Genomic DNA, 13340 nt, shown 5'->3' with positions numbered 1-13340 from the left:
CCACTGCAGTATTGATAAGGAAGGAGTAAAACTCCGTTAGGATTTTTCAGAAAAAAATAAATAAATAAATAAAAAATAAAAAAAATAAAAATAAAAATAAAAATAAAATAAAATAAAATAATTAATTAATTAATTAATTAAAAATTTTCGGGGTGCTTATTAGTGATCTAGCCCATCAGAATCAGGACGACGAGTTGAGCACGGTGGTACCATTCACTTCTTAGTGAAAGTTTTTTAGGCGGTCCCAATTTTCAAAAAATCTGGTTGGTGTATGGTAGAAACTAGAGCTCAAGCGATGGCCAATGAAAGGATGGACAAACTTGAAGAATCAATGCACAACCTCCACATTCAGCTTACCGGACTCTGTAGCATGGTCGAGAAAATAGTCCTGAAGGGCAAGGAGCAAGCCCACGAGGAGGAGTATAATGGCACTAAACACAATGAGGGTGAGTCTAGCCACTCTCCTCACGTTTGGCACACCCACCCACCACCCAGTCAGCGACCTCCCAAGTTGGATATCCATAAATTTGACGGTTCTCACCCGCCGGCATGGATAGCACAAATGGAGCAGTATTTCAAACTGAATCACATCTTTGATGATGCGACTCAGCTTATGTTGGGGAGCATGTACTTGGACAATGAAAGGTGGCAATGGTGGGAATGGCATCAGCGTTTCACTGGACCTTTTAGGACTTGGACCAAATTCACCAAAGCTCTTCAAGACCGCTTTGACCAGGAATCATCTTTTTTGGGTCGTCTTACTAAGCTCCGATAGACTGGTACAGTGGATGAATATATTACAGCTTTTGAAGCCTTAGCCTTCCGCACTTGGGGTCTCTCAGATGTGTTCTACACGGAATGTTTTATCAGCGGTCTTAAAGAAGCTATCAAAGCCCAAGTCCTACTGCACCACCCTCCCACATGGACGGAGGCTTGCAAGGTAGCTCGTAACATGGAACATGCATTAGCAGTCCAATACAGTCACCCAAATTTCTCCGCTAAAGGTCGCCACCCACAGGCTCACAACACGACTCAAACACTTAAGGTCCAAAAGGTGTCACCTGCAGAAATGGCCGAAAGAAGAAAGCAAGGCCTATGTTACTACTGTGAGGAAAAATACTCCCCAGGTCATAAATGCAAGGAGCCCAATTTTTTTCAAATTGATGCCACTGACTACAGCTCAATAGAGGAAGATCCACCACTGGAGGAAGAGGAGCCGCTAGAAGAAGACAACCAAAAGGACCATGTCTCTAACGAACCAGTTATTTCGTTGCATGCTTTGGCAGGGATTTCTTCCCCTCAAACTCTCAAAATCAGAGGTTTTATTAAACATCGCCTAGTAGTAGTCTTGATTGATAGTGGAAGTACACATAATTTCATCCATCAAAAATTCACAGAAGCAGTGCATTGTTTTGTACGAGCAGTTTCTAACTTCCAAGTTCAAATTGCGGATGGAGGCACAATGAAATGTGAAGGCCGCTGTGAAAATGTCAAACTTCAAATGGGGGATTATCAGTTGAAAACCCACATGTTTGCCATACACATGGGGGGTTGCGACATTGTCCTCGGCGCTGAATGGCTCCGCACTCTTGGGCCAATCACAATGGATTTCCAAGAGTTATATATGAGTTTTAAGCAGAACAACTACACACATACCCTCCGTGGACTCCAGGCGGGAGCCCCCTCTATCATCAGCTCTCATAGGATGGAAAAATTGTTAAAAAAGGGCAATCATGGAGTTGTAGCTCAATTTAATGCCATCCAGGCAGTCGAAACAAAGCCTCTGCCAATTCATCCTGAGTTGCAATAGATTTTAAATAACCATCTGCCGGTCTTTGACAAGCCTCATGAGCTTCCACCCTCGCGAGGGGAACATGATCATATCATCACCTTGGTTCCAGGGGCCCAACCCCCAAATGTGCGCCCATACAGATATCCGTTCACCCAAAAGAATGAAATAGAAAAAATCGTCAAGGAACTTTTGGAAGTAGGTGTCATTCATCCCAACATTAGTCCTTATTCATCCCCAGTGGTCATGGTGCTCAAGAAAGATGGGGAGTGGCGGATGTGTCCCGACTTCAGGGCCCTCAATAAGTTGACAGTCAAAGATAAATTTTCCATCCCGGTGGTTGATGATTTGCTGGATGAACTCAATGGGGCTCAATTCTTCACTAAGCTGGATCTTCGCTCAGGCTACCACCAAATTCGCATGAAGGAAGTCGACATCCCCAAAACTGCTTTCAGAACTCATGAAGGCCATTATGAATTCCTAGTCATACCATTTGGTCTTTGTAATGCCCCCTCTACTTTTCAGATCCTTATGAACCACATTCTCAAACCATATCTCAGGAAATTTTTCCTTGTCTTCTTCGATGACATCCTCATCTATAGTTGCACTTGGGCCGCACATCTTCAGCATGTAGATCTACTCTTGCAACTGCTCCGCAAGCATAAATTATTTGTCAAGATGTCCAAGTGTTCGTTTGGCGTGGCAGATGTAGAGTATTTGGGCCACATTGTGGGGCATGAAGGTGTCAAGGTGGACCCCAAAAAGATCCAGGCAATGCAGGAATGGCCTCAACCTAAGACCTTGAAGAGCTTGAGAGGATTTTTGGGTCTCACAGGCTATTATCGTAAATTTTTCCGCAACTATGGTCACATGGCGAAGCCCCTCACCCAACTCCTAAAGAAAAATTCATTCTTCTGGAATGAGGAAGCACAACAGGCCTTTAAAGCTCTAAAAAATGCCATGTGTTCCACTCCAGTCCTAGCACTACCTGACTTCACCAAATATTTTGTCATTGAATGTGATGCTTTGGGTACAGGTATTGGGGCGGTCTTAATGCAGGAAGGGCGACCATTGGCCTTCACAAGCCAACAACTCAGTGGGAGGAATCTGGGCCAATCTACCTATGAGAAGGAAATGATGGCCATCTTACATGCAGTCGAGACCTGGCGACCTTACTTATTGGGGCGACGTTTCCAAATCCGCACAGATCATCACAGTCTTAAATATTTTTTGGAGCAACGCCTATCCTCCCCACAACAAAATAAATGGCTAGCCAAAATGCTGGGATATGATTATGAGATCATTTACAAGAAAGGGAAAGACAATAGTGTAGCAGATGCATTATCTCGCCAATTTGAGGAGGAAAGTAATCTGCTATCAATTTCCCTCCCCATTCCAGAATGGATTGAAGAGGCTCGCAGGGAATGGTTTTCACACCCCGGTCTCTCCCAACTCATTTCTCAATTGCAGGTAGATCCAAATTCCACCAAGGGCTACTCATGGCAGGATGATATTCTTCGCTACAAGGACAGAGTTGTAATATCACCAACATCCACCCTCAAAAGTCGCATTTTGGCAGAATTGCACTCATCTCTCGTTGCAGGACAATCGAGCTTTCAGAAGACGTATGCTCGCACCAGAAGATCATTTTTTTGGACAGGCATGAAAAAGGACATCCTTACTTTCGTAGCAGAATGTGATGTCTGTCAACGCCACAAAGGGGAAACCGTCAACACACCAGGCACATTACAACCATTGCCCATTCCAGCATCAATTTGGACGGAGGTTTCTATGGATTTCATTACAAGTCTTCCAAAGTTAGGGAACAAGTCAGTCATCATGGTGGTTGTGGACCGACTGTCGAAGTATGCTCATTTCTGCACCCTACCCCACCCGTTTACACCAACTTTGGTTGCTCAATATTTCATGGATCAGATCTTCAAATTACATGGCATGCCCACTTCTATTGTGTCCGACCGCGACCTGATCTTCACCAATAATTTTTGGCAGGAACTCTTCAGAATACAAGGCACTCAACTCAAACTCAGTACTTCCTATCATCCGCAAACAGATAGTCAAACCGAAGCCGTCAACAAATGTCTAGAAACCTACCTTAGGTGTTTCACTTCAGAAAAGCAACACCTTTGGGTACAGTGGTTACCTCTGGCTGAATGGTGGTATAACACCAACTATCATGCCACCACCAAAATGACTCCCTATGAAGTAGTATATGGTCAACTCCCACCTTCACCTACTTCGTATCTCAAGGGATGCTCAAAGGTACAAGCGGTGGATCAACTCCTACACCACGCAACCATGCTCGCCCATCTTCGAGAGAATCTTCATCAAGCTCAGAACCACATGAAGCAACAGGTAGACCAGCATCGCTCAGAGCGCCAATTTCAAGAAGGGGATCAGGAACCATATAAGCAAACATCACTCAAGGACAAGGGGTGTTAGAAACTCTCTCCCAAATTCTACAGACCATATCAAGTACTTTAGTGCATTGGAGAAGTGGCCTACAAGTTGGCCTTGCCACCTACTGCAAAAATCCATCCAGTTTTCCATGTCTCATGCCTCAAGACTAGTCTACCTGAATTGGACGAAGAAGGGTCCATCTGGCTTCAACCCGAACAGGTACTAGACACACGAGACAAGCAACTGCGTGGCCGCATGATTAAGGAAGTCCTCGTCAAATGGAAAGACACCTCTCCGGAAGATGCAACTTGGGAACCAGCCACTATTCTTCAGCAATTTCCGCAGCTTCAGCCTTAAGGACAAGGCTCGTCTTAAGGGGGAGGGCATGTTAGGGTCCCACCCTAACCCCCTTATTTATGTAATGGGATCATGTCATAGTCAAGAGTCAATAAAGCCCATATTAATAATTGTAAGTGGTTAATCCGCAATTAATGACGGAACCACAGTTAGTTGCAAATGGGTCGTAGTATTAGATAGATGGTATTAATAAAACCCACGGTATTGGCCCGTGGTATTGCATGTATGAGTCATATATAAAGGATAGAGACTCCCTGCGAGGAGCATCGTGTCTTATTTTGTAGTCGAGCTCTGCTCTATTGGAGGTTTCCCCCTCAAAGAGGCAAGTGAACATTACTCTCTGAATAATAAAATTATTGCTATTCTGTGTTCTGGGTATCTTTTCTTCGTATATTCTCTATTTGGGTATCATTTTGCAGGTTAAGAGCATAACATGGTCCATTGGGTAGTGACGCAGCTAGGTTCAAATAGATGGAGTTATTAACTTGACAGTGCAGAGGCACCCCTATGAGGGAGGTGAATATGTCCTTGTACTCCTCCACGACCTTGTCCATCTATTTTTGCCATGCGGAGGGGCCCTATCTAGAGATTGTGGCCACCGTCTTCTTCTTTCCCTGAGGGCATATCATCAAGAAAACAAATTTCCCGATTTTGGAAATGAGCTTACTGCATTGTTTTGAAGTAACCAAAGAGATGGCAGTAGGCGGTGCTACCTCCGGTATCCTGTACAACTTATTTCCCAAAGTAACAATAACAACACGAGGCCTTGACTCATACACAATATGTCACTTCCATAAGTATGGTTGGCCTAATAATACATCAAAAACATCAAGGGGAGCAACATCACATAATACTTCATTCGTGAAGGGCTTGATGTTGTATGGAAGGCGACACTGTTGGCTGAAGCAAAGATCCCGTCCTTGGTGAAGCCACCCGATGGTGTACAGTTGTGGATGCGCTGTGGTCGGTAAGCCCAGCCGCTTGACGACCTCTGCCGATATATATATTAATTTAAAAATATATTTTATTATAATTTTTTTCCAATTGTGGTTCATGGTCATTGAGTGGTTGTTACAGCCACCTGAAGGGATTTATCCACCGACTTATCTGATTGGGCCTAACCCCAAGGGCATCAAAGAAATTTGACCCCGTGACCTCCCAATTAACAACATACTTAGCAATGAGAACTCAACCAATTAAGCTATACCTTAAAACTTGTATTAGTATTAAACCTAAATATAATATTAAACCTAAACCTTAAATGTTAAATTATAATTATTAATATTAATATGTTAATTTTTTATTCATTTGATACATTTTATTTGTAATATAAACGAAAAAACATTATATTATATATAAACCTAATATTAAAAACTTAAAAATTTATTAACTTAAAAATTTATACATATTATAAAACATAACATTAAACCTAAAAACATTATATTATATATAAACTTAAAAACATATTATATTATATTATATTATATTATAATTATTAAACCTTAACTTAGTATTAAACCTAAATTTAAAAAGTTGGATTATAATTATTAATATCAATGTCTATTTTTTAATTTTGACACATTATATTAAATTTTGTGCTTATTACATTTTAGCATATTACATTTAATATTTAAGGTTTAATACAATTTGGCACATTATATTTAGTTTTTACTTATCACTTTTTAGCCTATCATATTTGAGAGTTTTAAGGTTTAATATAGTTACATTTCAACTTACATTTTGTTTACATAACTTATTATATTTTGGTGTATGTTTAGTTATATCTTGGCTTACATTCAGTTAAATAAAATTACATTTACTTTCAATTTACCTTGCTTATTACATTTCAACTTACATTGTTGATTACATGCATTCAATGCATCCCTTAATTTGTGCACACATTACTTACATGAGTTTGCACACATTACTTACATGAGTTTGTGGTCTCATACAAATCTTAATTTTCATTGTGATCTATATGGCAAATTTACCTTATTGTTCTTCTGTCACTATATACAAAAGATAAATTATATACAACAATTTCAAAATAATGAACTATCCTCTAGAAAAAGTAACATTTTATGCAATTGTTTCAAATAATGAACGGTTTCCATTAATGTAAGCTACCTAAATTCAATAATTATAGTTATTATATTCTTATAATTGAATATAAATATGAATATAATATTAAAAAAAAAACCATGACACCACTTTATCAACCATAATTATAATTCTCAAAATTCTTTTTAACTATATCTATAATTTTTAAAATTCTTCCATGACTATATCTATCATTCTTAAAATTCTTCAAAATTCATATCTAGATAATGAATAAAACTCTTTGAAAAAACATAACCAAAAGATCTAAAAAAATCAAATATCAAGAAGCATATGTAATTGTGCTTTAACTATAATGTATATTCTTCATTTTGTAAAATAACCTTCCTGACATTACTTGTCTTATATATTAAATAAAAAACATAATATTAACTTTTTAACAACGCCGTATTAAGAACAATGTATTATTAACAATGGTTGCTTATTATTAAAACTGTATTATTTAAGAACACGGTGGTTATGATTAACAATGTGGTTGTTTATTATAAACAATGTATTATTATTATAAACAATGTATTATTAGTCCCTGCCATATGCATGGACTATAGTAATAAACAATGTATTATTAGTCCCTGCCATATGCATGGACTATAGTAATCGAAACGAAGGGAGATAGCATTAATTCAGCTGCTTTTACGTTGGGTTCATTACTTATAAACAAATTTTTTAGAGACATATTAATTTATTGTGTTATTTGGCCTCTTCCCGAGGACCAAAGCTAAACCGAACCTAAAACAATAGGTTATATTTTTTAGTCCTATATTTTCAAACTTGTAAATTGTAAAACCTAAACTAATGTTAGCATTATTAGAGGACATTAAATGTTAAGTCAGCTAAACATATAAACATGCACAGGTTGCTGAATGCATTTGGCTACAGTACATGGCGATTGGCCCAGGCAAGTTACAGTGTGATGGTGGCTAGACCAGATAGCACATGGCGACACATGGCCACTGCATGTACTGCCCTCGTGTCTGTGATATGAGTTAACATTTCATTCCTTCCCGTATGTGATACCAGTTAACATTTCATTCCTAGTCCTCCGTCTGCATCTTCTCTCAATTCGATCAGCGGAGCTACTCTCACATCGACCTTCCTTGGCGGGGTAGCAGAACGACCTCGCATCTCGACTACCGTAAGATCTCAAAGGGAAGGAAAATCCAACCCGCCCGCTTTGTCGCTTGGTTCGATCAATGACCATTTCTGGAGGAGCCACCCAACACGTTCGACTACCTTACAGCAGGTTTTCCCATTCCTGTATGCTATTTTTGTTGCAGTCTCGCATCTCACTCGACAGGTTCAATGGACTTATAGTTCTTAGTGATATTATGCAAGTAAACAGACTTTGTGAAGAAAGAAAAAAAACCAAATTGGTCGAACCTGTTATGCCAGAACTGGGCAGCTGCTTTCATTCGCACCTTCCAAGCACCTTCCAAGCTTGCTTCTGTCGAACCGAATGTTGTTCACTGCAATCTCCCAACCACTGCAAAAGTTACTTTGCATTCCACAAATAAACTGGCCTATTATGTGAATTTTGAACTATTGAAGTTACTAATTGCCTGCAACCACTGCCTCGGCCCTTATCAGACCGCCCAGCCCTTCTCAGATTGTAGATGCTTGGTCTTGGTTCTGAACCAAGATAGGGTTTCTGTTGTTTAGCTTTGGTTTTCATTAAACAATGAAATACATGAATACTATCCACCTGTAAGAAGGAAAATCCCTCAGACAGCTTTCTTTATAGTTGGCTTCACAAGCTGGACAAGTTCCTTCTACAGTCTGATTGACTTCCCGAGCCCGAGCTTTCAGTTCCGATGTCCCTTGTTCTGCTCCTCCTCTCCTTTTAAGTCAAGCGATTCCGTTATGCCAGAACTGGGCAGCCGCTTTCGTTCGCACCTTCCAAGCTTGCTTCTGTCGAACCGAATGTTGTTCACTGCAGTCTCCCAGCCGCTGCAAAAGTTCCTTTGCCCTCCACAAATAAACTGGCCTATTATGTGAATTTTGAACTATTGAACTTACTGATTGCCTGCAACCACTGCCTCGGCCCTTATCAGACCGCCCCGCCCTTCTCAGATTGCAGATGCTTGGTCCTGGTTCTGAACCAAGCTAGGGTTTCTGTTGTTTAGCTTTGGTTTTCATTAAACAATGAAATACATGAATACTATCCACCTGTAAGAAGGAAAATCCCTCAGACGGCTTTCTTTATAGTTGGCTTCACAAGCTGGACAAGTTCCTTCTACAGTCTGATTGACTTCCCGAGCCCGAGCTTTCAGTTCCGGTGTCCCTTGTTCTGCTCCTCCTCTCCTTTTAAGTCGAGCGATTCCAACTTAAGGTCGAGCTATTACATTCTGCTTTCAGTTCTGGCTGTTACTGGCTTCATAAACTGGCTTGCCCTTCACGAGCTTACAGTTCTGGTTCAAACAAGGGTAGATCTCAGGAGAAATGAAATTCTGGCACCATGAATTAGGACCCTCCCATTTTGTTTTTTATCATGGAGTTAGCGCAGGCATGAAACATCTTGTAAATGATACATTTACTCAGCATACATTTGAAAACATAAAAGCTACGTGTTTGAAGTAAATGAAACGTGGATGGTTAGTGATAAAATAAACTCTAATGTGGCGTTGCAATAATATGTTTTGAAATGAGCGTTAGAGGATTCTTTACACATTGGGCTACGTGGCGGTCAGCAAAAACGCTGTGAGACTTCCTGCCCATGACACAATATAACGTTCATACACAACTGCCATGATGCCTTTTAAAAATAGGGGTGGGTCATTCAATTTCCGAGTCACTAAACTATGCAATGGCACAATTTCCAGTGACTGGATCCGGGGATTCGTAGCAGTCTGCAAGCACTAAAGACATGTATTATGTGACGAACGAGAAAGCAAGAATAGCTCCAGCTCCGACAATCCCTCCTAATTGATTTGTTTTGCATGCCAATGACAACACCTCCCAACCTGTTATAACACACACACTTGTTGTCCAGAATGTGTCTGCGGTGTATTGCAGTAGGTCCATTCACTCAGTGAAACGAGATATCCTCTATTCTAAATGAGGGCTACAACAAAGGAGTGGGTCAGAAACAACAATTCTAAAACAAATCTGTTAAGAATAAATATACCATGGCCTTTGATGTGGCCAGGTATGTTTTCAAACCTGGTATCTAAAATCGTTTTGTTCTTCGCGCGATCAACATCCATAGAAATCTCTGCCATAGTGCCTTCCGATTCTACTTGCACGTAGGAGCCAAAATATGCATCCACACAATAAACTCCACGTCTCCTCCACCATCGCTGCTTTATTTATGATCCTTGTTTCATATTTACTTATAGTTAACGATGTTAGGCTTGTATATAACTAGTTTAACCCAGGTATACAACTAGTTTAACCCAGGTGAAAAATTGGACTTGACTAGTAATCACATGATTAATAGAATGAATGACTCGGCACAACGTTTCACTACCTGTGCCATGCTAATATATATAAAGTCCTATCATGTGACTTAATCCTTTTCTCAGCGTAGTAGACATTCTGGCTGACCTATTTCAAACTTTGTACATGCATCACCGAAACTCAACACATCCAATTTGTAGAATTCCACATCGAGGGTACAAATCTAGTCGCTGACTTATTTCAAACTTTGCACATGCAATACCGAAACTCAACGCATCCAACCTACAAAATTCCACCTCGAGGGTACAATTCTAGGATCATACAGCAAATTTCAACCAGAGGCAGGGACTTGCTACGTCGTAGCCCCTCTTGTTTAACAATGTGGTTGTTTATACTTTTTAACCATAATATATTATTTTTCATTAATAAAAAAATGTGATTATGTATTTTTGATCCAGTTGATATAAAAGCATGTCTGAGGTGAGAATAATCTTGTGAGCATTGATATTATTGTTTTTCCACTGCTGGGAGAAAATGGAGAGTTTAAAACTATATGGTAAACTGTGCTATATAAATGATCAAGCTGATATTTGTCGTTAAATGGACAACGCTCAGGAAAGTGATGTAATTGCCACTAAGTTTTGCTAAGTTTATATATTAAGTAGATTACAAAAAAGACATAATATAATTTTTTTAACCAGATCGTTGTATGATGGAGCTATGAAACACATTTATATGGGTTATTGTGTTATTGGGGTGATGGGCATATGACGGAGCTATCAAACATATGAATATTAAATATATTAAATAACCATCCTTACCTAGTTTATAAAATAGATTTCCAAAAACATAAGTGATATCTTGTGGCAGGATTAATGGGAAAATAGGATTTATGTTGTGATATCATCCTACTGCACCGAGTTAAAAATACAGAGTTTCATTTTACAATTGTCTAATTAATTATATAGGTATTACCAGGCCTCAAATGTTCGAGGCCGTTGTATGCGCCCATAAAACTATGCTGAAAAAATTCCATGTGCCACTTTATCGCTCATGTTTTATGGAGGAGAAATATATAGAGCATTTACACGCCCTTCGCTGAATGTGAGATTGATTATTGAATTTTGAGTTGATTGGAAAATAAAAATAACATAAATATGATAAAAAAACAATAAAATAAAATCAGTGTTAAAGTAAATTTATGCAGCTCCCATATGAAATACAAAGTCAAATTACAAATAAAACTCAAAAACTTAAACCTCCCACGTAGATATACCATGGATCTTTAATCAACAAAATAATGAAACTTGAATCCTCAAACCCAAATAAAATTGGAGTTAAAAGTAATTTTATGCTCTTCATATATCAAATCCAAACTCGAACAACAGAAACTTAAAATTTCCCACGTAGATGATATACGGTTGACCCCTCACAAAATAATGGAAGTTAAACCTAACACGGATGGGATTGTAACTCCACTCCCAAATATGATCAGGTTATGAAAGCTTTCCACTCGGAGCGATGCCGTGCAGATAAACCTCAAAAACCGTTATTCTGGAGCAAGCGAGACCTTTCAATTTTCAAGTAGCAGGTGGTGTTTTAGTGGCATGCATTTCCTTCCAAACAGAAGCCACGTTGGCCAGCGCGTTGTATGAACTCCCTCCCTCCGCCATTGCAAACCGGGCCTTCCCCATCAATTCTCCCATCCCCTTCTTAATTAACATTCCCCCCTCTCCTTCCATTAATTCCCTCGCCGCTCTTTCCACTTCCTCTCTCTTCACCAATCCATCTGCCCCCTTCTGCGCTTCAATGCCCACCTTCATCTCCTTCACGAGAAGGAAGGCATTCATTTTCTGTTCAGCAAAGAGAGGCCAAGCGATCATGGGCACTCCATGTAAGATGCTTTCGATCGTTGAATTCCAACCGCAATGAGAAAGGAAACCGCCGGTGGATGGATGAGAGAGGACACCAATCTGAGGCGCCCATGAATCCACCACAAATCCACGGTCCTGGGTTCGAGTCTCGAAACCCTCAGGTAGAACCTCCCTCATGTCTGCTTCGGCCGTCATCGTGGATTCAGTTGGAGGAGGTTCCTTACGCAACACCCAAAGGAATCGCAGCCCGCTTGCTTCTAACCCGGAAGCTAGTTCCCGAATCTGATTCGCCGACAGGGTTCCGCGGCTCCCGAAAGAAACGAACAGAACTGACGAGGCGGGCTGGCGGTCCAGCCATTTGAGGCAGCCCTCTTTCTCAAACTTCTCTTCAGATTCCGACAGAGACGAAGCTATTAGCGGCCCAATGGGATAAATGGAAGGGTGCATTTCAAGGACGCTCAGAACCTTTCCTTCCTTGAGAGCTTTTACTTGTTCTGGTTCCATTTCTTGTCATGTATTTATCAGAATTCCACGAGCTTCCTGAAGCCGAAGGGAATGTTGAATGAACCAGTTGAATGAAATATGAGATCTGTCTTGAAGAGTGTCCGGCAAATCTATTGCGGGAATCGGCGGAAGGCCCGGCACTTCGATGGGGAAATCCACATCTTTGAAGGAAATTTCAATGTTGTGGACAAGTGTTGGAAGGTAGAGCATGATGCAGAGGAGAGAAGCCGCAGAAGTGAAGAATATGTAGGAAGGTATTTCCAGTTTGGAGGCGACATCCAACAGGGGTGTGCCGAAAACATCGATTATGAAAGCGCAGACAGGAAACAAAAAGGATGTAAGAGCATCTTCCACTAATATTTGAGCTTTCTCCAATAGTAAGGTCGTGCGTACAAAAATGTTCATGTCGGCATGATCCCCTTCGATCTGAACATCAGGGAGCTCTATGAAGCGGATCATGTCCCCTGACGAAGGCGGCAGGGTGTGGTGAGGAGAGCCGTCCATCCATTTGGCGGTGAAGAAGGTGACAGAAAAGCCATGGTACATAGTCAGCCGCTTTGCAAGCTCGAGCAGTGGGATGTGATGGCCCGACCCAAACCCTGGGAATATTGCGACATGAGGCTTTTGGCTCTGCTCTTGCGACTCCATGAATGTCTCTGTATTTCAACAAACAAATGCCAATATTTGAAGGGTGGGTTCTGTAACGATGAAGCAGAATTTATAGTTATAAAACAAATGCGTCGTAATCACTAATTTGGGAAGGCAGCCAAAACTAAAGTTTAAACTCACCAAGTTTTTGTTGTTCCGAGGGCTTGGTAAAAGACTACACACAGTGAAGCCTGGATTTTTCATTCATTCGTTGACTTTGCAGTAGCATGTTGGCA

At 40.4% G+C, this 13340-nt stretch overlaps 1 protein-coding gene and 1 pseudogene across 1 annotated transcript; both read right to left on the bottom strand.

Annotated features, from left to right (window-relative positions):
* Window positions 1-11459: 11459 nt before the first annotated feature.
* On the bottom strand, window positions 11460-12944 carry LOC149158875 (UDP-glycosyltransferase 72B1 pseudogene; annotated as a pseudogene).
* Window positions 12463-13104, bottom strand: LOC149158874 (UDP-glycosyltransferase 72B1-like). Its single transcript, XM_089434119.1, has one exon. It carries the CDS (start codon window positions 13102-13104, stop codon window positions 12463-12465), a length of 642 nt encoding a protein of 213 aa, XP_089290245.1.
* Between the last annotated feature and the right edge of the window lie 236 nt (window positions 13105-13340).

This window comes from Pinus tabuliformis, chromosome 5_2 (assembly GCF_031772625.1).
Source record: "Pinus tabuliformis cultivar Carrire ecotype Pingquan chromosome 5_2, CPIR1, whole genome shotgun sequence".
In the NCBI taxonomy this organism is placed as follows: Eukaryota; Viridiplantae; Streptophyta; class Pinopsida; order Pinales; family Pinaceae; genus Pinus; species Pinus tabuliformis.
Note: the sequence above shows the minus strand (reverse complement) of the source record. Positions and strands in the feature narration are given on the sequence as shown.

What these genes read in the sequence shown, in the direction of transcription:
- LOC149158874 (XM_089434119.1), bottom strand. Translation starts at nt 13,104, where the DNA reads ATGGAGTCGCAAGAGCAGAGCCAAAAGCCTCATGTCGCAATATTCCCA.